General features: G+C 34.9%; 5 protein-coding genes and 1 pseudogene across 5 annotated transcripts; 4 read left to right on the top strand and 2 right to left on the bottom strand.

Annotated features, from left to right (window-relative positions):
• The first annotated feature begins 1,117 nt into the window (after nucleotides 1-1,117).
• Nucleotides 1,118-2,814, top strand: LOC104761475 (organelle RRM domain-containing protein 2, mitochondrial). The gene is made up of 4 exons (XM_010484561.3): nucleotides 1,118-1,437; nucleotides 2,151-2,219; nucleotides 2,315-2,421; nucleotides 2,534-2,814. Exons 1-4 carry the CDS (start codon nucleotides 1,254-1,256, stop codon nucleotides 2,642-2,644), a joined length of 471 nt encoding a protein of 156 aa, XP_010482863.1. The 5' UTR covers nucleotides 1,118-1,253; the 3' UTR covers nucleotides 2,645-2,814.
• Nucleotides 2,815-5,379: 2,565 nt separating this feature from the next.
• Nucleotides 5,380-6,515, top strand: LOC104761476 (uncharacterized). The gene is made up of 2 exons (XM_010484563.3): nucleotides 5,380-5,917; nucleotides 6,311-6,515. The coding sequence occupies exons 1-2, from the start codon at nucleotides 5,574-5,576 to the stop codon at nucleotides 6,366-6,368; spliced, it is 402 nt and encodes a 133-aa protein (XP_010482865.2). The 5' UTR covers nucleotides 5,380-5,573; the 3' UTR covers nucleotides 6,369-6,515.
• Nucleotides 6,516-11,026: 4,511 nt separating this feature from the next.
• Nucleotides 11,027-14,519, top strand: LOC104761477 (calcium/calmodulin-regulated receptor-like kinase 1). The gene is made up of 8 exons (XM_087499247.1): nucleotides 11,027-11,380; nucleotides 12,035-12,419; nucleotides 12,702-12,855; nucleotides 13,040-13,166; nucleotides 13,345-13,430; nucleotides 13,522-13,593; nucleotides 13,678-13,884; nucleotides 13,975-14,519. Exons 2-8 carry the CDS (start codon nucleotides 12,079-12,081, stop codon nucleotides 14,314-14,316), a joined length of 1,329 nt encoding a protein of 442 aa, XP_087355373.1. The 5' UTR covers nucleotides 11,027-11,380; nucleotides 12,035-12,078; the 3' UTR covers nucleotides 14,317-14,519.
• A 77-nt stretch (nucleotides 14,520-14,596) lies between these two features.
• LOC104761478 (large ribosomal subunit protein uL24c) lies at nucleotides 14,597-16,223 on the top strand. Its single transcript, XM_010484565.2, has 4 exons — nucleotides 14,597-14,874; nucleotides 15,359-15,397; nucleotides 15,565-15,795; nucleotides 15,899-16,223. Exons 1-4 carry the CDS (start codon nucleotides 14,761-14,763, stop codon nucleotides 16,106-16,108), a joined length of 594 nt encoding a protein of 197 aa, XP_010482867.1. The 5' UTR covers nucleotides 14,597-14,760; the 3' UTR covers nucleotides 16,109-16,223.
• A 164-nt stretch (nucleotides 16,224-16,387) lies between these two features.
• Nucleotides 16,388-17,446, bottom strand: LOC104763456 (ankyrin repeat-containing protein BDA1 pseudogene; annotated as a pseudogene).
• A 6,928-nt stretch (nucleotides 17,447-24,374) lies between these two features.
• LOC104761479 (ankyrin repeat-containing protein BDA1) lies at nucleotides 24,375-26,537 on the bottom strand. The gene is made up of 3 exons (XM_010484566.3): nucleotides 25,983-26,537; nucleotides 25,532-25,815; nucleotides 24,375-25,254 (listed from the first exon to the last, which is right to left on the bottom strand). The coding sequence occupies exons 1-3, from the start codon at nucleotides 26,293-26,295 to the stop codon at nucleotides 24,538-24,540; spliced, it is 1,314 nt and encodes a 437-aa protein (XP_010482868.2). The 5' UTR covers nucleotides 26,296-26,537; the 3' UTR covers nucleotides 24,375-24,537.
• Nucleotides 26,538-27,714: the final 1,177 nt, after the last annotated feature.

Genomic DNA, 27,714 nt, shown 5'->3' on the forward strand with positions numbered 1-27,714 from the left:
TCTAGGAATAAAGCATAATAATGCTGATAAAGATGTCCGATTTCACTCCATGTATTTTTGATGGAAATGATTTTTTATTTAAATAATTGTTGACTCTGGTGAGACAAAATGCTTTGACTCGAATTCTTACGGTATAATATGATAATTTAAAAATTAGGTTAAATAATAATAAGAGAAAATTTATAATTTGATATCTTAACAAAATCTTTTAAATACAATAACTATAAAAAATCTAAATATATCCTAAATATCAAAGAAAACATTATGTTAGTCTTGGCTGTTCTACCATCATTTTGTGAAATCTGTACACTTTGCCATATATCCCAAGTCAAAGTATAAATTAGTGGTTTGGGTTTTGAATATGTATTTTCTCTTAGAAACATCAAATCTAGTTCTATAGGTGAGATAAATTAGCATAATTTGCATGAATGTTGAATGCAATCATAGAATCTGTATTATGTACTTGGAATTGCATGTGATTAATAGACGCAAAAAAGCTGAAAATAATAAACTAAAAAAGGGAGATAATGAATAAATATAATCTAATATGGTGAATGAGGAAACAGAATATTAATATGTGTTTAAAAAAATTAAATCAAAACATATGCATAAAATTTTATATTTATTAATTATAAGTATTACAGTATATGATAATTTAATAGATTTTTAAAATGAGATCAAGATGATAGAAAATTTCATACATTTAAATCTTAACAAAATATTCCAAGTAGAAATTTAAAAACCAAATTAATCTGGTATAATTATATATCAAATTTCTGTTTTTTTTTTAATTTTGATTGGTTAGCAGTTAAAATGAAATATCGTCTATATTAACTCAGGAAAATGAGCTAAATTTTTGAAAACTAATATTTATTTTTAAAAAATAAATTAAATTTATAGTATTAATTTGGTGATTACAATTGTATCCTTTATGAGAAACTAAAATTTATCCTACTACTTTTTTTTTGACATTAGTAACATTTATCCTTTTTTTTTCAGTGTCATTTTGATGTAGTTCTTATCAACCTTTAGGTTTAGAGAAAAAAAAAAACTTTGAATTAAATACAGGGGTATATCCGTAAATTTAACTTATGTCTACTTTTGTTTAGGTCATCATTTTCGCATAAACCCTTTGCTTCTTCTCAAAATAATCCAAATCAATAGATCTCTGCTTTTGATTTTAGGGTTTTAGCCTTTTAAAGTTGAAACCTTTTTCCTTAAAATCCCGAAGAAAGAATCACTCAATTGAATCTATGGCGATGGCTATGAGACTTCCAGCGATATCAAGAGCGGTGACGGAAGTTGCTTCGTCTCCGGTTGGTTTGAGACAGCTCTTCTGTTCAAACGCTTCAAAGTTCTCTTTTTTATCTCCACAAGCTGAAACCCAAACACCTGCTCGCCCTCAGGCTGAACCTAGCACCAACCTCTTCGTCTCCGGTGATTTTAAAAACCCTTTTTATCTCTCAATTCATTCATTTCTGGGTTTTTAGTGGTTTATCGTTTGGTCGAGTCTATGTGAGTTTTTGGGATTTGGGTGGTTTTAAAGATCACTCCTTTTGAATTGAGAGTTAGACTATTCATTCCTGTGGGAAACCCAAAATTATAAGTAATTTTGAACATTTGATTAGAATTGATTTGGAGATATATGTGTTTGAGAAATGAAGCTGTGTCTTAGATTTATATATGTATTTTGCAACGAGTGATATAGTTTGGTGTGGTTTCTCAATTATTCTTTACTGATCCTCATTTCCTGAAAATGTGTAATTGCTTAGCTTAAGAATGAAGTGCAAGAGAGCTTGGTCTTTCATTGTGTTTCAAGGCTTCTGTGTTTCGTAAATTTCTTTATAGTGTCAATCAGTTTTAACTTGCTACTTACTATTGGGCTTTGGAGCAACCTCTGTTTCTCACTTTGGTCATGGTCATAATAACTGAAAGTTTGGTCAATAGTGTATCATAGACTTATGTATATAGCACATCTAATACATAACATGTTAAGTCTGATTACTATCTTTTCGTAAGCCATCTAAGTCCTATTTAGTTTAGATTCTGTGTCTACGTTTCCTGAAGTGTTTTTGTATCATGTTACTTATATATGAAGTTGAAAAGTATATATCTAAAGGACTATATTTGTGCCACTTGGATATTTTCAGGGCTTAGTAAGCGCACTACTTCTGAAGGGCTTAGGACAGCTTTTGCTCAGTTTGGAGAAGTTGCTGATGGTGCGTTTCGTATTGTGGCACTTTATGTGTATTAAACTAAATCGTGAAGATAACTAACTGTAACGATTACTTTCTCTCAAATTGGCTTTTTGTAGCTAAGGTTGTCACAGACAGAGTATCAGGATATTCCAAAGGGTTTGGATTTGTTAGATACACCACCTTAGAAGATTCGGCAAAAGGCATAGCTGGAATGGATGGGAAGGTACTATCTCTTTCTAATATCCATTTCTCGATTACCAAACCAAAATCTATTTAAGAGACTTTACGCTAACAAATACCAAATGGCTAATCTCCTCTCTGTTGCTTCTCTGCAGTTTCTTGACGGTTGGGTCATATTCGCAGAGTATGCAAGACCAAGAGAACAAATGCCGTCATATCAACCTCAGAACAACATGTCTCGTCCTCCATATTATGGTAACCGTTAGAGAGACAGCTTTGTTCGATTCTTATGAATCTTCATATTCATATTTATCCTTCATTCTATCTTCTTCTGTGATCAAACTGTTGTCTAAGTGGCTTGTTATTACTCTGGAAGTTGAGAAACTCGAAATTAATATTTATGAGTAATAACCAAAAACTGTCATTTACAAGACAATGTTAAGTGTAATGGGCTCTTTAAAGAGGATGATACGAGTAGTTCGCTTATACGGCTAAGACACAAAGATTTAAAACGTTGTCGTTTTACTTGTTTCTTTTGTTTACATGATTGATTTTGTATGTCGGCTTAAGATGAGATTGAAAAACTAAGACAGCCGGTTCAGTTTTGTTGATTTTGGGTTACCACAATATCTTGAAATGTAGTTACATATGCTAATTGATCGTTTTCATAAAACCCAATGGGTCCGTAGCCATTAGCCAATCACTAACTCACAATTTTCGTTTAGATGCAACCACTTAACATTGAAAGTGATGATTATAACAAATGGTAACGAGTCATAGGGCCACACCATGCAAAACAACATTGAGTTCTCACAATTTCACGTGGAGCTGTCTAGAATTTACACGAACATTGTTATATAACATGTGGACTGCACAAAAACAAAAAGAAATATCAAAAAATACTAATGGCTTACATAAATTTAAGCAATAAATGTTATATGACAAAAACGGAAACAAAATATGCAAAGGAGATACCGTTCATACTATAACATTCCTTCGCTGTCCAATTACGTTTGGTGAGACAATTCCCTCTTTCTCATGCAACCAATTCCATTTTACAACTCATCATTTATCACTCCAAATTTAAATTAAAAGATACCCATTTTTGGAATGTACTTGGCTTATAATGGTAATAGTGATACGTTTTGCTGTTTTTATTGTGATCACTTCCTTGGAGGCAATGAAAAGTTAGCTAGTAATTAGAAATGTCGACGTAAACGTGTACAAATGTTTCTTTGTTTCCAAGTTCGATGAGTGGGCACAAGTCAAATGTACGTAACTGCATAAACTAATCAAGTAGGATTGTATCTAATCGGATAACGTTTCTAATCAAGTTCTTTTCAACTGACGATAATCGTATCAGTTCTTTGCTTTCTTGTTATTTCTCGTTAAACTAATTAAGCTGAGATGTAATCCTAGCCACACATTGTATCCTAAAAAAATTCGATAAACTCACGTGTGTCCTCTCGTTCTAATCGTGTGGGTTAGGATTAGATTCAAATCAGAATTCGATCAATATATCTTATGGTTACATTGGCACATTGACACCTAGCAAGTAGCAACATAACTAACTGAGTAACCTCCATTATTCATATATAATCTATAAAGTCGTGGTATTATTGAGAAAATGAGAGCAAGATGAGTCATCGTCGTTTTTGTTGCGCCGCATGTGTGATTCCTTTCAAATGTGACAGCATCTAAGACGAGTCGTTCTCTGTGGTTGAATTGAATTATGGTTTATATATAATGAAACTGTTTTTGTATCATGAATTAGTAACACATGTATTATGAAGTTGGACCATTTCGTTTTCTGTACCGTTAGGAGATATGAGTCTGAACTGATTTTATTTATTATAGTTCTTATCTACAGGAGTTTGTATTTACGTTCTTACTTCTTATCATATACATTTATCATAGGGTTTTCTCATTGCCACGTATGATAAGCACATGCAGATATAAGTAACATCATGTCATCATATCATGATATACTATTACCGTATTACGTACCTTTTTTTTTTTTTTTGGATAAAGGACTAGTGTATTTACGTACTTGAAACTATGTGGAAGACCCCGATCAAAGGAAACAATATATGATAATGGTAATGGATGTGAATGATTTTAGTTAGTTAATATATACATCAAAAATATTAAAAAGTCACCAACTCACCATGTACCCATTTCACGCGATTTGAACCGGATTAATCTCATTTTAGAAAAGAGTCAAAAGACTAACAAATCAATGGTAAAACTAAATTTCTAAGCTAAATCGATCCAAAAAAAAAAAACGATTACATAAAATTCATAGTAACGTTTAATTTAGTTTTTAGTTGGTTTAACTTCTCTCTCGAGGCTAACCCAAAAAAAAACCAAACCGAAATCCACCAAAACCAATCTCAAACTGACAATTACGTAAGATTTTTTTGTTTTTCAAATTAAAGAAACGTTATATATCACAACACGGTATGCGAACCTATAGCAATCAAAAATTAATTTACTTCTGAATATAATAAAAGCGGTCCAAAATTATTTTCAAGTGAAAGCAAAATGCATTTGTTGTATACTAAGAATACAACAAGTTCGGAAACAAAAATGATTTCACGTCGACCAAATAAAATGATCCTACTTCAGAAACAAATCACTCTAAAATGTTTCCATGAGTTCAGGTTTAGATATTTTTTTTGTTTTAATCTGTAAAACGGGTCTCTATTATTCTATACCACAAATCGAATCATGCTTTCTTTTATATATTAGACCCAACATGAACTAGACTTTAGAGATCACAAGATAAATTATGAATACGAGTATACGACTATACCAACTGAAACGATTGATAAACCAAAACTATGTTTTACTACAGTGTCAATAATTAGCCTTTAACCCATTTCTCAATTCAACGTAAACCAACTATCAAACCAATTCCGGTTAAAGATAAGAACCATCAAGGGTAGTTTCGTAATAATTTAACAAAACTATGTCCACGTAATGAAGTGATTTGTCACACAAGAGCTCAAGTTCCTTCTATAAATTGCCTCTGTTCCATTAAGAAGAGTATCATCACTCCAAAATTTCTTAACCTTGGCAACATTCCAAACCATTCGCCTTTTTTTAATAAACCAACTCCAAAGGATTTAATTAGCAAAACAAGAAAATTATAAAGAGAAAGAGAAGTGATTCAGGTGCGGTGACGTGTAGGATATGAAATTCTTGTTGGAGCTAGTCGTGCCTTGTTTCGGTTCACAGCAGTTCCAAGAATCCACCGCCGCAACCGCAGACGATTCGGTTTCAGAAGAAACGCAAACGCTAATGAAACGGCGAAGGCGGCGGAAACGTGTTAGAGTAGCTGGTCAACCTGGACAGATAGCAGAGTGGAGACCGTCACTTAGCGTTATATCGGAGACCAAACCGGCTATAACGGAGAAATCGGTAAAGGACGAAGAGAAAAAGAAAGTTCGTCGGAAAAGTGAAGGCAACGACGGCGGAGATGCCACGTCGTCACGATCGGGCGGTGGTCATGTTCGTTTCCGTAGTGACGATTTCGGGTACACTACTCTATCAAGTTTGCATGATACTTTTGTGTTAAGTATATATGGTTAGGGTATATAGATTTATGATAATGTTTTAACTTCAGCCATGATGATTAAAAAAGATACTAAACTTAAGAATATTCATAAAGATAAGTATGAAGAGATGAGGGAAGATAAAGAGTAGATAATGATGGTAGTTAATTAGATGATATTTTGTGGATAAAGATTCGATATAGTTGGGGTGTCAACATCAGTATGTTTATTGTTTTATTTTGAGTAAACAGAAGTTGTCGTAAATGGCAAGGTAACCAGAAATGATATAATGAAAATTTATGTCTACAAAATGGTAGTGTACATATATAATAAAAATGTCTTGACGTTTTAGTTTTTGTTATATGCGTTTTGCAGGAGGAATGCTTTTGAACCGGTGATCCCGGCGTTCTCACCGACTCCGTTCATGTTTTGAGTTGATCTTTTTAAAAAGATTCTTATGAAGTTTATTATGTGTATGATATGTAATTATGTTATGTATAGTAGTAATAAATTTGTTAATGGAAAGATGTAGCACTATAATGTATATATTGCTTTGATATTATAATTACTACCACCGAAATCTAAACTTATGCAAATTAAAACAGAGTTTGAATTGGGCTATGCAACTTGTATGAGTACTGTACTGCATCAACCGAACATACAACCAAAAACAGAAACGGAACGCCGACGATATATTTTTTTTAAAACCCGAAAACAAAACATGCTACTCCCTAGTATAAGTGATACAGTATAACTTATCTTATATAGTTATATTTCTTACTTTTTCATATTTATGCAAGTAAAAACCTTTTTTTCTTTTCTATGAAATGTTTTGAAAAGGTGTACAGTGTTTATCCTAACGAATTGGTTTTCTATATCTGCATACAAATGAAGCATGCACCAATGTTAGAAATTAAATCTTAGCATAAAGTAAGTAGCTAGTATTCATAAGGTGACGTCAATTTATATTGGTATTGTGAGAAAAAGTATTCGAAACTCTCTCATGCACATCAACCAAAAAAATCTCACTAGCTGACCTACCTTTCTTCGTCAAAAACAGGAGATTAACAATCACCTTTTTACAAAAATTGTAAGATACTGTACTTACATTTTCTGTATCAAGATCTCAGTTACATTTTCAATGTTTGGTAATTACGAAGATGTATCCAAATAATTTGTTTGATTAAGGTACGTAATATTTGTTGGGCTTTGAAGATTGAATTGTGAATTTGTGAGTCACACAGTTTCTTGAGTGATTTTGTTGGTGGCCATGGACAAGGCGAACCGCCAAAGCCCAATTAATTCTTTTAGTGAGTGCATCATTGTCTCATTGCATGATCAAAGAACAGACTTGTACCTTAATTATCTCAAAATTTTTAAACCCTAATATATTACTACTACTTACTATACTAGTGCACTAAAGAAGGCGCTAACGCGTTTTTTGCATCTTTAATCACATCCTCACACATGTAGTAGGCTAACCTTTTCGTTTCATAATCAATAAATCTCCAAATTTTAATTTGTGTATATGTTTAAAATACAAACATATACGACTATGCATTCTATACATGGGAGACATGAGAACATGGGGTTGTATACCGCGCACGTGGAGAGGAAATGTCTTGCTTAATGATTATGCGACCATGGAACAAGTAAACTTTGAACTTTTGGGGGAATATTTGCTCTCAAGTTATCAAATTCATTTTTTCCTCCCAAGTCCCATATATGATTTGTTTTTCACAATAGTCCCAATATAATTTAACTCTCTTTTTTTGTTTCCCTTTCTATGCAAGGTGCACCATGTAATTCTTTTAGAACCAACAATAAAACCTCCATATATAAGCTAATAGCCTAATACTTTTTGTTTTTGGATCATAATTTTATATTAAAAACACATAAATTTTCGCTGGGAAAACGTTCAATTCAATCTCGTCCCTAAGGAAAAGAAAGAGGAGTTTAGGGTCTAGAGATAATTAGATATACAAAGAAGAGGAAAAATAATAGTATCTTGTGATGCGCCCCCACTCTCTCCTCCGCCAACGTGAATATAACATATGATCTACGCAAAAAAAAAACACTAAAATGTCGATAAAATAACAATATCCGATTAGTGTATCTATTAAAATGATCTTCCTCTCTCACACATGTTGTATATATGGATAAAATGGTTAAATACATTAACATGGAGGATCTTCACGTGTTCTCTTGGTTGTCTTGGCTTTGGCTTAAGCCACTCTGTATAATATAAAGAAGTGAATATCGTAAAGTTTTTGTAATTCTTTTAAGTACCTCTAAATTTTATTCATTAATTTGATACAAAGAGAAACGATTTTACACCATGTTGTTTCTCAGTATACTCATTAACAAATAAAGAAATATTTTCTTTGTTATTTCTTCATCAAGTAAACTGTAAAGTTAGCTCAAACTAGTTATGTGGGGTTATTTTTAAACTAAATTTAAAATAGAAAACAAACATGTTTTGTAAAAAGAACAAATACAACTCCGGCTCTTCACCGTTTAGGGTAAAAAAGTTCACATTCGTAGATAAGAAAGAAACATCTTTAAATTATTAAAATTGCATCATTGAAGTGTAAGTAGAAATGTCATTTTACGTAAATCTTTTTGTGTGTGAAAATGACAATGTCTCTCTCCTTTCGTGTGCTTGTGGTGAATATTTTTGGCCAAGTATATTAGAATTACTTGTGGCATAATCTCGGGATTTTATCTTGGTTTTTATTGTACTAATAAATTGTCGAGTTAGTGTTTATCGTGTAAATCGATAAATGTCTCCAAAATATATGTCGAAGTAAAGTTCACATCATGATGAAGAACTAAAACAAGTTAAACGTACTAGTTTCAATTTCGAATACACGGATAAGATTGGTAGTGTGAGAAATCGGCAATAAATTCATGTCCTTTCAAATTAATTTCATAATCTTATTCTGTCTATAGCAGTTATAGTTTCTTTGAAAATTTATTTTCTAAATTTATTGGGATGAAAATTAGCTCCAACTAATAATATTGAATGTGACATTAGGTGAGTTAGGTGTATGTATATATGTAACTGCTTGCTTACTAGCCATAGACTTAATAGTTCCGCTGCATTTTATCTTCTCACCTATTAACTAACTAACCTCCAATGATAAAGCTAAATCCAATATTTGGATAATACAGTATCTATATAGATTCTAGCATCACCATAGATCGCACTGTACAAAATAAATGCTTAGGTTTTTTGATTTATTTGTCACAGTCACTATCAGAGATTAGATGATGTTTTCAAAGAAGTTGTTTCTATACGAAGAGATAGTCGATATTTAAGATGTTTATTTCCATAATTATCGAAGAAAAATATGTTATTTCGACTTTGCTGTATATATTTTTGAATTCGATCACATTCTTTTTTTTTTTTTAGGAATTACTCGATTATTCTTGATTTAAACTTGATATATCTATTCAATTTATATCTTCTCCATCTATAATCAATATATATATGTATAACTAATTTCATATATATGATTTTTTGTGACTTAAACATTGAAATCGAGTTATATACTCCCTCTGTTTCATAATATAGGATGTTTAGATAAATATTTTTGTTTCATAATATAGAATGTTTTCAAATTTTATGCAACTTTTAGATTAATTTTATATTTTTTATTATACAGTTTTTGTTTACAATTGGTTAACCTTTTTAAAAATAAATATTTCTTAATATACGTGTTTTAACTAAAACATCATATATTTTAAAATGAAGGGACTATAATTTTTTTTATTTTTATATAATAAATTAATACTAATGATAACATGCTTTTTATTTAGTAGATGGTGCACGGAAAGATACAAAGAACGTGATGCAGGTAATCAAAAACCCAGGAAAATTCGTCGCGGAAAACGAAAAAGTCCCCTACTAATAAGGAAGAAGAATGTACAGTTACGATCTTTAAACGATAAATATCATCCAATCATAAATTAAAGTATAATCATATTCGTGGGACCCATTAAACCCACACGGCACACGACACACGACACAAACACAATTTACAATTTTTCTTTTATTTTCTATATAGATTATTTTTGTTTTAGTATTAGTATATATATGAGGATGTATTCAACTTGACATTTTAAATGATTTGTATAAAATTTATAAATTTTATGTTATTTAATCATGATTTTTTAAAATTTATTTATTAAAATTTACTATTACTAAACTGATGATTTAAAAATTTACTGTGATCGAAATGATGATTTAAAAAATTACTTAAAAATCTATTGTTATTCAAAACAGTTTGTGGATTTGGATTTTAGGGGTATATTCATTCAACTTGACATTTTAAGTGATTTGTGTAAAATTTACAAGTCATATGTTATTCAATCATGAATTTTTAAAAGTCTATTAAAATCCACTGTTATTGAATAGATGATTTAAAAATATATTTTAAATTGAAAGAATTTATAATCCACTATTATTGAACAGATGATTTTAAAATATATTTAAAATTGAGAGATTTGAAAGAATTTTATAATAAATCATATCAAATTCCATAAAATCATCAAAATCATTTAAAATCTCATAAAAACTTAAATAACTTTAAATATAAGATTGACTAGTACTTTTTTTTGTTCTTTCTTTCTATACATTTCTTTCACAATACTATATAGTAATGTTCATATGTTTAGTCAATGGTCAAAACTTAGTAAATAAAGATTTATTTACTTCTTTTCTTTTTTTTTTTTGTATAAAAAAGACATATAACAAAGTGCGAAATTTGTCTGATTATTATTATAAAACACAGTAATTTTTTTGTATATTATTTCTCAGACACGGATATAATTTTTTTTCCTCAAAACAAACTACATAAAAAATTATCACATAAATAAAAATTCTTTAGATGTTAAAAAAAAAAATCTTCTTTACTTTAATTGAAAAAAGTATAATAATCAAAATCTAGTGAGAATTTAATTAAAAGGAAGGAGTAACTGTCATTTTTAATTAAAATAAAAAAGAAAAAAAAGAAAAAAAGAAAAAGAAAAGAAGCTTTCCGTTTCAATTTTTAACTATAAAAGCAGACGTTGTTGTTGTTGTTATTTACATTTGTAAAAAAAAAAAAGTTAAAAACAAAAAAAACATTTGAATCTTCTCTCCTTCACCTTTTTAATTTTACACATCATCATCACACAACATTAAACAAAACAAAAAGAAAAAAAAAAAAAAGTTTAATTTTGTTGTTGTTGTTTGTTTTGTTTGTAATCGTTTGCTTGAAGTAGAACCCCTCTCTGTCTCTCTTTCTCACTCTCTCTCTCTCTCTCTCTTTGGATTCTTTTCTCTGTAATCAAAGCAAACCCAAATCCTCTCCACATTTTTTGTTTTCTCTTCCTTAAGAGTAACGGTGTCCCTCTGTAACAAATGCACCACTTTTTCTATAATCCTTCACATCTGCACTGGTAAAGTTCGATCCTCCTTTTCTTTTTTTTTTTCTCTGGATCTTAAAGCGAGTTTATTGTTGTTGTGTGTAGAAGTAGTAGGTGTGATTCATTTTTAATTCTGGGGATTTTTGTTGTTGGGAAAGTCTTCTTTGGTTGCTGAGGAAGAAGAAGACGAAATAGTTGAAAAATTAAACAACGAAATTTAGGGGAAAAAAAAAAAGGAGAAATTAAAGAAATGTTTATTATTCAAACGGCGTTTCTAAAGTTTTGCACGACTCTCGAGCTGGATTTTACTAAATTTTCCCGAGAAAACAAATTAGCATTTTTGGCTTAAATTTTGAGAATTTTTTTTTTTCGAAATTAAACTCTGAGCTAATTCTTAACTTATACATGAATGAAGATACATTTTTTTTTTTTTTTTTTTTAATTTTGGATGAATGAATCAAAATCCATTTTAGTATTTGTTCAAGGAGTTTTTTTTTTTTTTTTATAGTCAACGTTTCCTATTTTTTTTTTTTTTTCTTTTCTTAATTTGAGAGCAAAATGAGTTGTTGTTGTCCTGTCCTTCATTTTTATGCTACTACTACTATAAGTACTATTAAACTATTCCTTAATCTCTCTCTCTCTCTCTGATCCATTATTCTTTTTTTTTTTTTTTTTTTTGTTTGGCAGAGGGGAGCTTGAGGCATTAAGGGGGAATTGATTTGATACATTATATGACAATGGAAGGAGAATCATTTGGTTTAATCGTTGGGATCTCACTTGGTTTGGTGATTGGTGTTGTGTTAGCTGTTTCAGCTTTGTTCTGCTTTAGGTACCATAGGAAAAAGTCCCAGATTGTGAATAGTGGTGCTGGTGGTGGCTCTAGCAGAAGTGCTAGCGTTCCTATCAGAGAGAATGGTGCTGATTCTTGTATTATCATGTCTGATTCCACCATTGGTCCTGATTCTCCTGTTAAATCTTCTTCCAAGAATGCTGGGAGGTCTCTTTGGCTTGATGGTTTTACTAAAAAGAGTAATGTCATCTCTGCTTCTGGCATTTTGGAATATTCGTACAGGTTTGTGCTCTCTCCTTCCTTCCTTCCTTCCTTCCTCTGACTACAAGATCCTGGTTCTTTAAATGCTATACAATTCTCTGGTTCATAGATAGTTTCCTATAGTTACTTTGGTTACTAGGAGGGGAATGCTGAGATCTATATCATGTTTTAGAGTGTATTGTTGGATTTGGTATTGTGAATATCCAAATTGTTACGCTTTTGTATTTGAGGATATGATAGATTCTTGCATTTTTGGTTTTGATACCAATTTTAACATATGTTCTTTGGTGGTGACTGATTCAGGGATTTGCAGAAAGCAACCTGTAACTTTACAACTTTGATAGGCCAAGGAGCATTTGGACCTGTTTATAAAGCTCAAATGTCCACCGGTGAGACTGTTGCTGTGAAAGTTCTAGCCACTGATTCTAAACAGGGTGAAAAAGAGTTTCAGACAGAGGTAAGATCTATCTATGCCATCTAGCTGATGATTCTGTATGATACTCATTTCCATAGAACAACTAGTTTTGAAAAAAAAACATGATGCATTTGTAAAATCTAACATCAGGCAGACACACGATTTCCATAAGTTGCCATCTGCTTCAGTTACTTGCTAAACTCATTCACTTGCCTATTCTTTTCAGGTTATGTTACTGGGAAGGTTGCATCACCGTAATTTAGTGAACTTGGTTGGCTATTGCGCTGAAAAAGGACAGCACATGCTTATATATGTTTACATGAGTAAAGGAAGCTTAGCTTCTCACTTATACAGTAAGCAACAATCTATTTCTACATACTCTAACAATCTGCTAGGCATTAAATGAATTGTCAATCCAATGTTTAACTAGTTTGTTGCATATTTTATTAAATTGATGGTTCAGACTCCTCCCTCCAATTGATGAGCCTACATACAGATTTGAGACACACTAAAATGCTTTCTTTGATACAGGCGGAAAACATGAACCGCTTAGCTGGGATTTGAGAGTATATATTGCTTTAGACGTAGCACGCGGTCTAGAGTATCTTCACGATGGGGTAAGCTAACATGCTAAAACCATCCATCATTTTAATGCACCTCTCTTGGAAAACACAACTTCAAAACTCATGTTCGCTTTTATTTTTCCAGGCTGTTCCTCCTGTAATCCACAGAGATATTAAGTCTTCCAACATATTGTTGGATCAATCCATGAGAGCTCGGGTACATATATCTTCTTTCGTCCTTGAGATCACAGTTTATTTAACCACCTCAAGTTTCTCATTGGTGAATTGTCTCTTACTACAGGTTGCAGACTTTGGACTATCTAGAGAAGAAATGGTAGACAAACATGCTGCTAACAACATCCGAGGAACATTTGGTTATCTCGATCCAGAGTACATTTCCACAAGAACATTCACCAAGAAAAGTGATGTTTATGGCTTTGGTGTTTTGCTATTCGAACTTATAGCTGGAAGAAACCCTCAACAAGGTCTAATGGAATTGGTTGAGCTGGTAATATTACATAAAACAAAAAACCATCTCAAAATCCTCCAATCTTTATGTATAAAAAAGACTCAAAACCTTGTGTTTGTTGATGAACAGGCGGCTATGAATGCAGAGGAAAAAGTTGGGTGGGAAGAGATAGTGGATTCAAGACTAGACGGGAGATTTGACTTACAAGAAGTGAATGAAGTTGCTGCTTTTGCATATAAATGCATCTCTCGTGCACCTAGAAAACGTCCCAACATGAGGGACATTGTTCAGGTCTTGACTCGTGTCATTAAGGTGAGAAATTGCAGAAAACGACAGAAGAGTTCTCCTCCTCCTCCTCCTCCTCCGGTGGTGGAGGAGTCAGAAGGTGAGCTAACCGCACACGGATCATTACGATCGGAAAAACACCGGAGGGATAATTCCGTGGACAGTAGTATAGCTGAAGACTTGTAATTTTTTTATAAAACAAGAAAAAAGAAAGTATCATTTTTTTTTTATTATTAACTTTTCAAATGTGATTTGTTTCTAATTTTTTTTTTCAATTTTGGAGTTTTTTTAGACGTTAGGAGAAATTATTATAATGATGTATGGTGTACTAGGTTGTCTATATCTTTTTTCTTTTTGTGAATTAAAAAATATATAATATTCTTTTGTTATTCACTGTTGAAACAACGAGTATCCACGTTTTCTAAAATATATGACTCAAGGCCCAATCGAAATAGCCCAGCCCATTAATTACACCTGTGAATACGCTGTCGTTTTAATTCGTTATCCAAGTTTTTATCGTCATCGGTGGAACGGATAGGACGAAGAAGAAGAAGAAGAAGAAGAAGAAGAAACAACAACAACAGTTTAGCCACTTTAGCCAGTGGGGAAGTTGCAGAGCGAGTAAAAAAAATGGCAACCATGTCTGCTCTTCAGAGCTCTTTCACTTCTCTTTCTCTATCCCCTAGCTCTTCCTTCCTTGGTCAGCGTCTAATTTCCCCAACCTCCCTCTCCGTCGCTTCTCCGGTAGTCTTTTAAAAAAAATCGGTTTCTGATTCTAATCTTTCGAATTAGGTTTTCCTTATCTCTTTCAAGCTTTTGTAAATTAGGTTCATTTTGTTCGCTTTTGATACCCAAAACCCATTTCAACAAATATCCCAGCAACGAGTTAAAATTTTGATAAAATTGAATCTGTGTTGCTCGTTTTAAAAGTTACTGAGGTATAAAAGTTTGTGCATTGTCTATCTTTTAGTGTTACTATTGAATTGAGATGAAGTTTATGAGCAGTTAAATGTCAAGAGCTTCTTATGCTCTTCAGGACTGATTGACTTGTGATTTGTTTGGAATCTATATGGACATAGCTCACTTGTTTATTGAGTATAGTGGTTCTCTTGTTCATTTGGTTGTGTGAGTTTTATTGAGTCAAAAGAACGGTTTTGCGCTTTTTCTTACTAAACTCAAAATGCCTGCTATCGGATGGTTCCTTATTACTCTGCTCATCGTTTCGTAGGTCAAGCCCGCCGAGAACCCATGTCTTGTTCTTGCAAAGGTTAGTTTACATATCCATTACATTATACTCGTTACTTATCACTCTGCATTATTCCTTAATATACTAGCTTTGAACCATTACTGTTGGCAGTTTCTTTTTGAAACAATGAGGTTTGGAAGATGAGTTGTTGTTCAAAATGATTTTTATGTGTGGTTTTTGCCTTACAGCTCAAGCGTTGGGAACGAAAAGAATGCAAACCAAACAGTCTTCCGGTTCTGCACAAAATGCATGTCAAGTTTGGAGATACGGTCAAAGTCATATCTGGACGTGATAAGGGTAAAGTTGGAGAGGTTACTAAGATCTTCACTCACAACAGCACCGTAGTGATCAAAGATGTGAACCTCAAAACAAAACACATGAAGAGCCGAGAAGAGGGAGAACCTGGTCAAATTGTTAAGGTCAGTCCACTCAAATTACTTGATGTTTGTAGATTCCTTTACTGCCTTTGGCCAGATTCGAATGATGATTGAAAAATTGTGCAATATGTATTATGATTTCCAGATAGAAGCGCCTATCCACAGCTCAAATGTGATGTTGTATTCAAAAGAAAAGGAAGTAGTAAGCCGGGTGGGTCACAAGGTCCTTGAAGATGGACAGAAGGTAAGATATCTTATCAAAACAGGGGAGGTTATCGACACCATTGAGAAGTGGAAGCAACTTAAGGAGGCAAAGGATAAAGAAACCACCCAAGTTGCAGTGGCCGCATCTTAGTATCTCACTTCTTTCTTCTTCGTTGCACTATTAATATATAGACTAATAGACCTATGCATTTTGATGGATGTATTGAATCCCTGTTATGGTAAAGTATAAAATTTCTACCTATAAACACCGTTTTGCTTCACTGAGTAAGCTTAGGTTGAAGTACTTTATTCAAAAGATATGATCTTTAAGAGTATTTTTACAAAATGAGTGTGTACAAGGCTATTGAATATGTTTACATAACAATCACGCTTTTACAGGGAGCAACTAATAGATTAGCGATTAAAATGGTTAAACCATGGTCTTGAAGCCTTGAGAAATCAACTCACTTTTGGGTTTCGGTACCTTCTTCTTTGTAGTGCGCTTCCTATAAAATTGTCATACAAGTAGATAAATGAGTAGTCCGAATATGACAATCAAATACATCAACAGGAATACTGGTTCATAATTGACCTTAAGGTACACAGAAATTGCATAACAACAGATGAGAGGTACGGAAATGAAGATATACCACCAAGTATATGCTCTACCAACTGGTAAGAGTATAAATGTCAAGGCCATAGCTGAGAAAAAGGCTATAGTATTGAAACCCCATAGTAGCACAGGCTTTAATATGAGGTTATCCGGAGGTTTTCCTTGTTTAGCTTCATCTTCTGGCTGGACCGCGGTCTGATAAGTAGCTGTGATTATCAGAGCTGTAATAACTAGAAGAGCGTTCCGTACTCCATCTGACATACGACTCCTAAAACGTGCCATTCCCGTAGAGCAATATTCATAAAAATTGGCAGGTTGCCTAAGGAAAACAGAGATGGTCTCAACTTTGGATAGAGAAGCCGCGCTCTTACCACCCGCCTTTTGTAGAGTTTTCTCTGTATCTCTGTTCATGTGAGGTCCATTGGCTCTTAAGACATCAAGGGCCGTCATGCCACTCTTATTCCTGATGTTCCGGTTCAGTGACATGCGTTTCAACAACTGTTTCACTGCCTGTATACACACGACAACTATTAGCAATAACAAAAACAATTTAAGCGACAACTCGTCACTCGAACACTAACTGATTTAAAGAACGAGGATTTGTGAATTTAAAAAGGAGGGTAATATAAAACATAAAGAAGGGTAAGAACATGCCTGGTGATTATTCTTGTATGCGGCTAGGTTTAAGGCCGTGTTGCCTTCACGATCACGTATGTTCAGGACATGAATCTCGGTGGACAAAGCATCATTGTCGCGTATTCTTTGCATCCAACCTCTTATAAATTTTAGCTTTTCGTATCTATCATTCATAACCGTGATGCGTAAAGCAGTTTCTCCATTTACATTAGCATCTCTAATGCTCTCGGGACAGAATACAAATGATCACTATAACTGAAACAGTTGAAAATTTGCATAAGATGGTGAAAATATTAGTCAATTTGAAACTAAATTTTTGTTTTCGAAAATATTATATAAAATGATACAGAAAGGTAATCTTTTTTTTTTTTCCTAATTAAAACAATAATGGAGCTACGATACAATTTCGATGGTTATGATCTTAATCGAAGTCATGCTGGGTGTGCAATCTGATCATGCTTCTTCTCTATGTATATATATCGTTCGTTAATTATCAGTGTTCTTAAGCAGATCAGACCAGTCAACTGGACCAGTTGAACTAGAAATCATATCAGACCTAATATATAAATTACTTAAAACCCGTTAAAAGTCAGACCTAACATGAGTTGGTTACTATATATAAGACGAAATAACTGTTGTGTTATCTTTTAGAAAGACCAAATAAGTGTTGTTTACTTAGGGCCTGATTGGTTCAACCGCAGCGTTTGCGATTGCGGTTGCAGGAGATTGCGGAAGTGGATGGTTGCAGTTTCAAGCGTTATTAAATGTTTTAAATGACTGATTTAGCATTTTAAAATGGGTGCGTTTGCGGGAGTTTACGAATGGTTGACCAGCGGATAACTTGATATATATTCATTTTCTCTTCTTTTTTTATTGGTATATTTCTTTTATCAGATACTTTTCTTTTATTTAACTACTAGTCTACTAATTTGAAGAAAATCACTAGCCAATATTTTCAAGCAACCACGAGGGATTTTTTGTACTGTATATATCTTTTTTTTTTGTTGTATTTACTAGATCATGACTGTTTACATTAATTGGTGGGATCGTTTAAACTTATTACTCGTATCCGGAGTAAGAAACAAATGTTTAATTTTTGCATCCGGTATGGAGAAAAAAATATTGTTCTCCTTTCAAGGAATGACATTTTTGCATAATTTGTTTGTTCCGTTCATTTTGATTCGCTCCCTAATAATTTGAGCATGGGATGATGGAATTTGTATTCTTAATTTCGAGAACATAGTAGAGAAACGATCTATAGACTACAGCTAGCCCCACCGAATTTGGAGATCGGAGCTAAAACCACACAAAGTAATCATATGATAAAACATGTCAATCCCTAATTAACAAAACCAAGTTTGAAATTGAATCTCAAACCGTGTGGACGTTAACTTTTAACAGCTTATAATGTCTAACTAAATTCCAAACCGGTTCTTAAATTTAATTTAAACCGTTATTACCACGTTTACGAAATTATTATAAAGGAACCAAAAATTACAACCAAAACATCTAGACAATTGCTCATTAAAGTTGCGTAACACGACACGAGCCGGAAACGTTTCCATTGCTCACCATAATTTCCGTTGTTCAATGATTTATGTGTGTGTTTTTTAACCTTTTAGGAATCAGGTCATGGGGGTTGAAAAATATAGTATGAGATTGGTAAGAGATAAATTTTCTTGGGTTTGGCTGGTTAAGCTGGATAACCGAGGATCGATTAAGATCCGGTCTAGGTTATGTGATTTGCTAAGGTATTGCCACACGTTCTCACTTATCTCGGTTATTCTACACGCTTCATACGTGGGAAATGTTGTTATACCTATTTTGTATCTAGTGTCTTCTTCTTCCTCTGATTTCATTCGTTGTTGTAACAGAGAGATAGAGATAGAGAAGAGATAGAGAAAGAGAGATAGTGTAGATCGGTGAGATCTTGTAACAGACGTGGTAAGCTCGGTTTGAGCAGTATTAGTGGATTTCGGAGATCAAACTCCGGCGAGACGTAGGTTAACCACATCGGTTAACCGAACTCGTTAAATCGCGTGTGTGTTCTTTTGCTTCTTTTCTTTCTCGCTCTCAGCTCAGATCTGTTCGATAGTTGTTTCCGATCTTAACAAATTGGTATCAGAGCAAGGTTTTGGATTCATCTGTTAGATCTGTTCAGAGGGATGACGAATACAAAGCTCAAGGTGGCGGTGTTCGACGGATCCGGTGACTTCTGCTTTTGGAAGACACGGATGCTGGCTCACCTGAGGATTTTAGGTCTCAAGGGAGTTCTGAAGGAGCAAGAATCTATTGCTCCTCCGACTGAGGCGGAAGAGGCAGATCCGGAGAATATGAAGAAACGGATCGAAGATGAAAAGTCAAGAAGGGAGCTGTGTGAGAAGGCGTTAGATATTATTTTTCTAAACGTCGGCGATAAGGTTCTAAGGAAGATTGATCAGTGTACGACTGGAGCTGAAGCATGGTCAATGCTCGAACGGTTGTATCTGGTAAATTCTCTGCCAATTCGGGTGTACCTACAACTCAAGGTTTACAACTATAGGATGCGAGATTCAAATTCATTGGATGACAACATCGATGAGTTCTTGAAGATGATATCGGATCTAAATAACCTTCAGATTCAAGTTCCAGATGAGGTTCAAGCAATCTTGATTCTGAGTTCTCTACCAGAGAAGTATGATATGTTGAAAGAGACACTTAAGTACGGATGAGATGAAATCAAGATGGAAGATGTTATCAGTGCTGCAAAGTCTAAAGAGCTCGAGCTTCGTGATGACTCTGGTATTTCTAGTCAGAATGGTGAAGGGTTGTATGTTCGTGGGAAGGGATTCACAAGGAGTTCGATGAGTCCAACATGTCAAGGTAACAATATGAGTGGATCAAGGTTTGAGTCCAAGGATGGAAAAAAGGTTTGCTGGATATGTGGCAAGGAAGGACACTTCAAGAGACAGTGCTACAAGTGGATTGAGAGGAATAAGTCTAGAGTTCAGTCTGATGGAACCGGTGAGGCAGTTATGGTCAAGGATGATGCAAAGGATCTTGTTGGTCTGGTAGCATCTGAAGTTAATCTGGTTATGGGAGAAATCACCCAAAACGAATGGATAATGGATATTGGATGTTCATTCCATATGACGCCAAGAAGAGATGTCTTCATCGAGCTTAAGGAGATATCTTATGGTAAAGTTCGAGTGGCAAATAATACCTACTGTGAAGTCAAAGGAGTCGGGTCAGTCATGTTTCAAAATTCAGATGGAACCACCTTTGTGCTCCATGAGGTCAGATATATGCCTGATATCTCAAGGAATCTGGTCTCGGTTGGAATGCTTGAAGCTAAAGGTTGCAAGTTCGGAGGCGGTAATGGAGTCCTGAAGATTATAAAGAGTGGCGCAGTCTTCATGAAAGGATTGAGACGTCAGTCTCTCTACATTTTTCAGGGAGTTGCAAGGATCTCAGAAGCTTGTGTTGTCGAGTCAAGAAGAGGTATAGAGAAGACTAAAGGAAATGACAAAGCTGTGTTGTAGCATAGCAGATTGGGACACACTGGTCAGAAAGGTCTACAAGTGTTAGGGAAAATGGGATGTCTTGAAGACTGTGAATCAACAGAGGTAGGCTTCTGCGAGGACTGTGTTATTGGAAAAACTAACAAGGTCAGTTTCGGTCCGGCTCAACATGTTACACAGTATAAACTGGATTACATTAACTCAGATCTTTGGGGCTCTCCTAATGTTCCAATGAGTCTAGGTAAGTGTCAGTACTTTATGTCCTTTACTGATGATTTTTCACGGAAGGTGTGGGTTTATTTTCTGCGATTCAAGGATGAAGCTTTCAAGAGCTTTGTTAGCTGGAAGAAGATGGTTGAAACTCAATCTGAGAGAAAAATAAAAAGGCTTCGAACTGATAATGGTCTTGAATTCTGCAATCATCAGTTCGACAGTTTCTGCAGAGATGAAGGCATCGTGAGGCACATAACTTGTACTTACACTCCACAGCAAAACAGGGTCGCAGAGAGACTTAATCGAACCATTATGAACAAAGTTCGAAGTATGTTGAGTGAGAGTGGTCTTGGCTAAAGGTTTTGGGCTGAAGCAGCGGCAACAACAGTCTATCTGATAAATCGTTCTCCATCATCTGCCATTGATTTCAAGGTCTCTGAAGAGATGTGGACTTCAGCAATGCAGTCGTTAAGTGGTCTCAGGAGGTTTGGTTGTTTAGTGTATGTTCACTCAAGTGAGGGGAAACTTGAGCCGCGTGCTAAGAAAGGGATTTTTACCGGTTATCCAGAAGGAGTTAAAGGGTTCAAAGTTTGGCTTTTGGAAGATCAGAAGTGCATTGTCAGTAGGAATGTGGTTTTCAGAGAAGTCGTCATGTACAAAGCGGCTAAGTCAAGTAATGAACAAATATCTTTTAGTACTGATGATGTTTCCAGTTTTGATTTTGCAGGTAACAACAGGAAATCAATGCGTGTCGTTCAAGGTGAAGACGTTACCAGCACTTCTGTTCAGGATCAATCTTCTTCCAATCCTCAATCAGTTCAGGAAGCTGAAGATCAAGGGAATGCTTCTGGGAGTCTCAGTGGTTATCAGTTAGCTCGAGACAGGTCTAGAAGACAGATCAATCCTCCTGTCAGGTTTCAAGATTATGATGTGGGGACAAAAGAAGAAGATTTGTTAGCGTATGTGTGTTGTTTAGCAGAGGATGGAGGAGGTCCAAAACCTTCTACTTTTGTGGAAGCTATGAACAGTCTTGACAGTGAGCGTTGGTTAGGAGCTGCTGATGAGGAAATGGATTCAAAGAAGAAAAATGGAACTTGGGTTCTGGTCGATAAACCCGCAGGACATAGCGTCATTAGCTGCAAATGGATTTTCAAAAGGAAGGCTGGGATTCCTGGTGTTGAACAACCTCGGTTTAAGGCCAGGCTAGTTGCGAGAGGGTTTTCTCAAAAGGAGGGTATTGACTATCAAGAGATTTTTTCTCCAGTTGTGAAGCATGTATCAATTAGATATATTCTGTCTGCGGTAGTCTACTTCAACATGGAGCTGCATCAATTGGACGTGAAGACTGCTTTTCTTCACGGTTATCTTGATGAGTACATTCTAATGGAGCAACCTGAAGGTTTCATTGATCAGAAACATCCTGAGAAGGTTTGTTTACTCAAGAAGTCGTTATATGGTTTAAAGCAAGCTCTGAGACAGTGGAACAAGAGATTTGATGAGTTTATGGTTCAGAAGGGGTTTACTCGGAGTGAGTATGACTATTGCGTTTATTTCAGAAGGTTTCCAGACGGTGTATATCTGTATCTCTTGCTTTATGTAGATGATATACTGGTGGCTTCTACTGATCTAGCTCGGATTGTGGACCTTAAGGCTATGCTGAGATCAGAATTTGAGATGAAGGATCTTGGAGAGGCAAAGAAGATTCTGGGTATGGAAATTATCAGAGATAGAGATACTGGGAGTTTGAAGATTTCTCAAGAGGGTTATTTAATGAAGATACTGAGCAACTTCAGAATGGATCAAGCTAAGTCTATAGATACTCCGATGGGGGCTCATTTCAATTTGAAGTCGGCTTCAGAAGCTGAGTTAAAGAAGGAGGCTGCATTTATGAAGAAGGTTTCGTATCAGAGGGCAATATGAAGTATCATGTATGCTATGCTTGGCACCAGGCCGGATTTAGCATATCCAGTTGGGTTGATAAGCAGGTTCATGAGCAATCCTATAAAAGGTCATTGGATTGCGGTTAAGTGGGTTCTCAGGTATATCCGAGGTTCAGTTGGTACTTGTTTGAATTTCAATCGAAGAGGAGATTTTACTATTACAGGTTATTGTGATTCAGACTATGCAGCTGACCTTGATCATAGGAGATCAACCTCCGGGATGGTTTTCACGGCAGGGGGTAATGCAGTGAGTTGGAGGTCGTCTCTTCAGAAGGTTGTGGCTCAATCGTCTACAGAACCTGAATATGTTGCTTTGTCAGGAGCGGTAAAAGAGGCTGTTTGGCTGAAGGGATTAGCAGAAGAGCTTGGTTTCCCTCAGAATACAGTGGTAGTTTACTGTGATTCACAAAGTGCAATTGCACTTGCTAAGAATGTTGTGTTTCATGAGAGGACCAAACACATCTCGGTGAAGTATCATTTTATTAGAGATCTCATTAACAACGGAGAGATTACTGTTGTGAAGATTCCTACAGAGTACAATCCTTCGGACATCTTCACTAAGGTTTTACCAGTCGCTAAGTTTCAGGAAGCATTGCAGATGCTTCGAGTTACTAGAAGTTAAGTTCGTCCTGATGGACGTTAAGCAGGTATCCGGGTTTGGGTACAAGGAGATTCACCAAGTAAATTTGTTCTGAGACTAAGGTGGAGTTTTGAAGAATATAGTCTGAGATTGGTAAGAGATAAATTCTCTTGGGTTTGGTTGGTTAAGCTGGATAACCGAGGATCAATTAAGATCCAGTTTAGGTTATGTGATTCGCTAAGGTATTGCCATGCGTCTGTTATTCTCGTGGGAAAGGTTGTTATACCTATTTTGTATCTAGTCTCTTCTTCTTCCTCTGATTTCATTCGTTGTTGTAACAGAGAGATAGAGATAGAGAAGAGTTAGAGAAAAATAGATAGTGTAGATCGGTGAGATTTTGTAATAGACGTGGTAAGCTCGTTTTGAGCAGTATTAGTGGATTCCAAAAATCAAAATCCGGCGAGACGTAGATTAACCACATCAGTTAACCGAACTCGTTAAATCGCATGTATGTTCTTTTGCTTCTTTTCTTTCTCGCTCTCAGCTCAGGTCTGTTCGATAGTTTTTCCAATCTTAACAGGGGTCTTAAACTCTTAAATTCTTAATTAATACGCAACTAGTGGGTAATCAGTGAGTCCACGCTAGCTAGCTAGGAGCCTATGATACAAATATACAATATAAATTGACTTAAGCTTTACTGAGAACTGTAAATATTATACGTCCTGTATACTCTGTATTTATTTTTTAATCAAGGCCAATGCAAACGTCAAGTGAAGCTAATTTTTAATATCATGACCCTGTAAAGGTTTTTCTCCTTCCTCCATTTCAAAAAAAAAAAAAAATTAATTTGGTATATAGTTTTGAAGGTTATGAAATTTTCATCGAATTATAGCTGAACCACGAACTTAACCTTTTAATATGACTCCGGCAGAACCTTTATCACGTAATTTTTATTCAGAAGATACAATCTTTAAGAGTGTTTCCCAAAATACAAAGCTATATATGTATATTGGATAAATTTTAAAACAAATAAAGTCTTACAGGGCTGCAGGGAACAAAGAAGGAAAACAAAAAACAAAGAACGAACGCTTCAAATGGCTAAACCATGATCTTAAGCTGTTGAGACATCAGCTCATTTCTGGGTTTCTGTATCTTCTTATTCGTAGTCCTCTTCCATTTCACGTAAAATATGAAGAAATACACGAGGAAACAGAGTACGATAATCAGATACAAGTAGGTGAACATGTCTGAGATCCCGTTGAACCGTCTATACTTCAGGTAAATCGAAATTGCATAAGATCCCATGAGAGGTGCCGTGATAAAGAGAAACCACCAAGCATATGCTTTACCAAGTGGTAAGAGTAAATATGTGAAGGCAATTGATGAGCAAAAGGCTGCAGTATTGCATATCCATAGTAAAAACATCTCTAATAAGATTTCTACGTGATCTTGTTTATTTAGTTTGCCTTCTTCGTGTGGTTGGATTGCGGTAGTATAAGTAGATGTGATTATAAGAGCTGTTATCACTAGAAGAGCATTCCTTGCTCCATCTGACATGCGGCTCCTGTAACGTGCCATTCCCGTAGAGCAATATTCCAAGAAAGTGACGGGTTTTCTCAAGAAGACAGACATCGGTGTAGTCTTCTTTTCTTTAGATATAGAGTACCCGCTCTTACCCCCTGACTTCTGTAACATTTTCTCTGTATCTTTGTTCATGTGAGATCCACTGGCTCGTAAGACATCAAGGGCTGTCATGCCACTTTTGTTCTGGATGTTCCGGTACAGTGACATGCATTTCAACAACTGTTTTACTGCCTGTATATTTATAAATGTTTCATGACAACTATTTATTAGACTCCCCCAAGCGGACAGAAACGCGTGAATTTAGAGTTTTACTCTACGAAGATATATTATAAGAATGTCACTAAACGCCATAATATTATGTCACTCTACAACTTTGGGGTCTACCAATGTTCTATGGTTATACTGCATAAAATCCCAAACATAATATATCTAGGTAAAACGTTCAAAAGAAGTCGTATGGGTATTTCAAGAGAGTTTCAGTACTCTACAAATATCGAAAATGACATACCTCGTGATTGTTCTCGTATGCCGCTAGGTGCAAAGCCGTGTTGCCTTCACGATCGCGCCTGTTCAGGACGTCATTCTCAGTGTACGCAGCATCACTTTTGCGCATTCTCTGCATGTACCCTGTTAGAATTTTGAGCTCTTCATACCTTTTGTTCATGACGGTGATGTGTAAAGCAGTTTCTCCCTTTGCGTTCGCATCTCTAATGCTTTCAGGACATGCTCGAAGAAACTCTGTAAGAAGATCGACGCCACCTTTCTTTGCCACAAGATGGAATGGTGTCATACCTGTCGTTATGAGTTATGACCAAAAATAATTTAAATTAAGTTTCTCACCAAGTAAATTTTATAATATAAATATTTTTGAAATATATTTATCGTCAACCTAACCAAAAATTCCGGAGAACAAATAGGAATTATGATTTAGAGCAATTGGGAGTAATATATATATATACCTCCTCTTCCATGATAACGAACAAGACTGGGATCAAACTTGACTAGCGCTAGTGCTAAGTCAACTTGCTGGTTCTCAACAGCGAGATGCAACGGACTAAAGCCATCCTCATTTAGTTTCTTGGCAAAAGATGGCTTTAGCATCATCAGTTCCATTGCCAAATCCATCTTCCCAGCAGATGACGCTTCATGGAGAGGTGTTTGGATAAAAGGTAAAACGTCGACATTGTGAAGAACGTGTGGATCCGCTCGAATAAGAGAATATAAATCACCAACACCACCCGATTGAGTAACCAAAAGCAATCTTGATTCCATAGTTAACAAAGAAAGAAAAATAATTGCAATGACCAAGAAAGTAAGTAGTTAGTGTCGTTAATTTAGCTTATGGGAGCATCGTTATATAGTGTTTTCTATTTTTGAGTAGTGATAGTCTATTGACTTAATTAGCACCAATTACATTGGTCACTCGAGATGTTGCCAAAAAATTCGAAAGAAGAATCAAAGGCAGCTTCGGTAGGATACATATAATTGTTGACTTGGACTGTTATAAATAATGTAAGTATTAGTGAGGTGTGAGGACCAGTATATGCCACTTCTGGAGATAAGAGACTTCAAATAGCTGTTGGATTCCACTCGTTTGTGGACGGGCAGAGGAGCTTTTTAACAAGCATATAAGATTTTGCCAAGTGAGGAGGTCCAGTTGGCTCTTGGTGTTGGGTAAGGGAGATCCAAGGGTCATGTAACAATCGCACTTTTTCTGTCTTTAATGGACCAACGCCCTAAACACTTACGTAGCAAGACGTCCGAAATCTCTAAGGATCCCACGTCATCCCAAAACAATCTTGGTGACGCGAGTGGGATCCCAAAAGGCCAAAAGAGTCTTGGTGAGGATAGAGTCGGAGTAGTGAGTGTATTGGCTTAATTAGCACCAGTTAAATTGGTCACCCAGATATGTTGCCTAGAAACTAGCAAGAAGGATCCAAAGGCGGCTTCTCACATAGTTCAGAATAAGTAAATCAACGCTAGGATACATAAATGTTGTCTTGGACTGTTACAATTGTTTATTTTTATTGAAATTTCAAACTTATTAGTCAACAAAAAAAAAAGATATTATTTACATTTTTTTTTGGGGGGGGGGGGGGGGGGGCAGACCAATGAAAAGAAAATTTTGAAAGGAGAAATTTTAAGAATTATCAAATATATATCCTTCATCAAAACAAATATTTTTATTTATTTATTTTAAGTTGATAATTTTTTCATTTATAGCCAAGAGGTGGTGTGGCATTATTATTGACTTTGACAAACAACTCCATGGCATACATGATATCATGCGATCTTATAGTAAACTAGTAATCGTTCGTTTCTTTTTTATTTCGAGTCTTTATAATAAATTACTAGTCTCCATTTTCGAACGAGAATTAATTATTGATGCACTGTTTCTTCATACCTAATTAGGAACGCATGGTTACTTGTAGTTGTAGGTTTACATAATGGCCGCAACTACGAATAGAATAATATGTCAAAAGAGTAACTTAAAACATAACACCAAATATTTAGACTATCATTTAAAATGTCTAACTATATATATTATTTTCTATATGTCACATATATACTTCGAGCCGTAGTAGACGAGTTATAAGTGGATTACATTTCGGTCATTATATAAAAAAGATCCGGAAATATGACGACATAGATTGTTGTCGAGTGTTTCTGAATTCTGACCAAATGAAAGAA

The sequence above is a fragment of the Camelina sativa genome, chromosome 18 (genome assembly GCF_030686135.1).
Source record: "Camelina sativa cultivar CO46 ecotype springtype chromosome 18, ASM3068613v1".
In the NCBI taxonomy this organism is placed as follows: domain Eukaryota; kingdom Viridiplantae; phylum Streptophyta; class Magnoliopsida; order Brassicales; family Brassicaceae; genus Camelina; species Camelina sativa.

Bases quoted from the DNA above. Each gene is read 5' to 3' on its own strand.
- LOC104761475 (XM_010484561.3), top strand. From the start codon at position 1,254: ATGGCGATGGCTATGAGACTTCCAGCGATATCAAGAGCGGTGACGGAA. The intron at 2,220-2,314 runs GTGCGTTTCGTA...GGCTTTTTGTAG, and splicing joins GTTTGGAGAAGTTGCTGATG to CTAAGGTTGTCACAGACAGA. The intron at 2,422-2,533 runs GTACTATCTCTT...GCTTCTCTGCAG, and splicing joins TAGCTGGAATGGATGGGAAG to TTTCTTGACGGTTGGGTCAT.
- LOC104761476 (XM_010484563.3), top strand. From the start codon at position 5,574: ATGAAATTCTTGTTGGAGCTAGTCGTGCCTTGTTTCGGTTCACAGCAG. The intron at 5,918-6,310 runs GTACACTACTCT...TGCGTTTTGCAG, and splicing joins TTCCGTAGTGACGATTTCGG to GAGGAATGCTTTTGAACCGG.
- LOC104761477 (XM_087499247.1), top strand. From the start codon at position 12,079: ATGACAATGGAAGGAGAATCATTTGGTTTAATCGTTGGGATCTCACTT. The intron at 12,420-12,701 runs GTTTGTGCTCTC...TGACTGATTCAG, and splicing joins ATTTTGGAATATTCGTACAG to GGATTTGCAGAAAGCAACCT. The intron at 13,431-13,521 runs GTAAGCTAACAT...TTATTTTTCCAG, and splicing joins TAGAGTATCTTCACGATGGG to GCTGTTCCTCCTGTAATCCA.
- LOC104761478 (XM_010484565.2), top strand. From the start codon at position 14,761: ATGGCAACCATGTCTGCTCTTCAGAGCTCTTTCACTTCTCTTTCTCTA. The intron at 14,875-15,358 runs GTAGTCTTTTAA...ATCGTTTCGTAG, and splicing joins CCCTCTCCGTCGCTTCTCCG to GTCAAGCCCGCCGAGAACCC. The intron at 15,398-15,564 runs GTTAGTTTACAT...TTTGCCTTACAG, and splicing joins CATGTCTTGTTCTTGCAAAG to CTCAAGCGTTGGGAACGAAA.
- LOC104761479 (XM_010484566.3), bottom strand. From the start codon at position 26,295: ATGGAATCAAGATTGCTTTTGGTTACTCAATCGGGTGGTGTTGGTGAT. The intron at 25,816-25,982 runs GTATATATATAT...TCATAACGACAG, and splicing joins TCGTTATCATGGAAGAGGAG to GTATGACACCATTCCATCTT. The intron at 25,255-25,531 runs GTATGTCATTTT...ATAAATATACAG, and splicing joins CATACGAGAACAATCACGAG to GCAGTAAAACAGTTGTTGAA.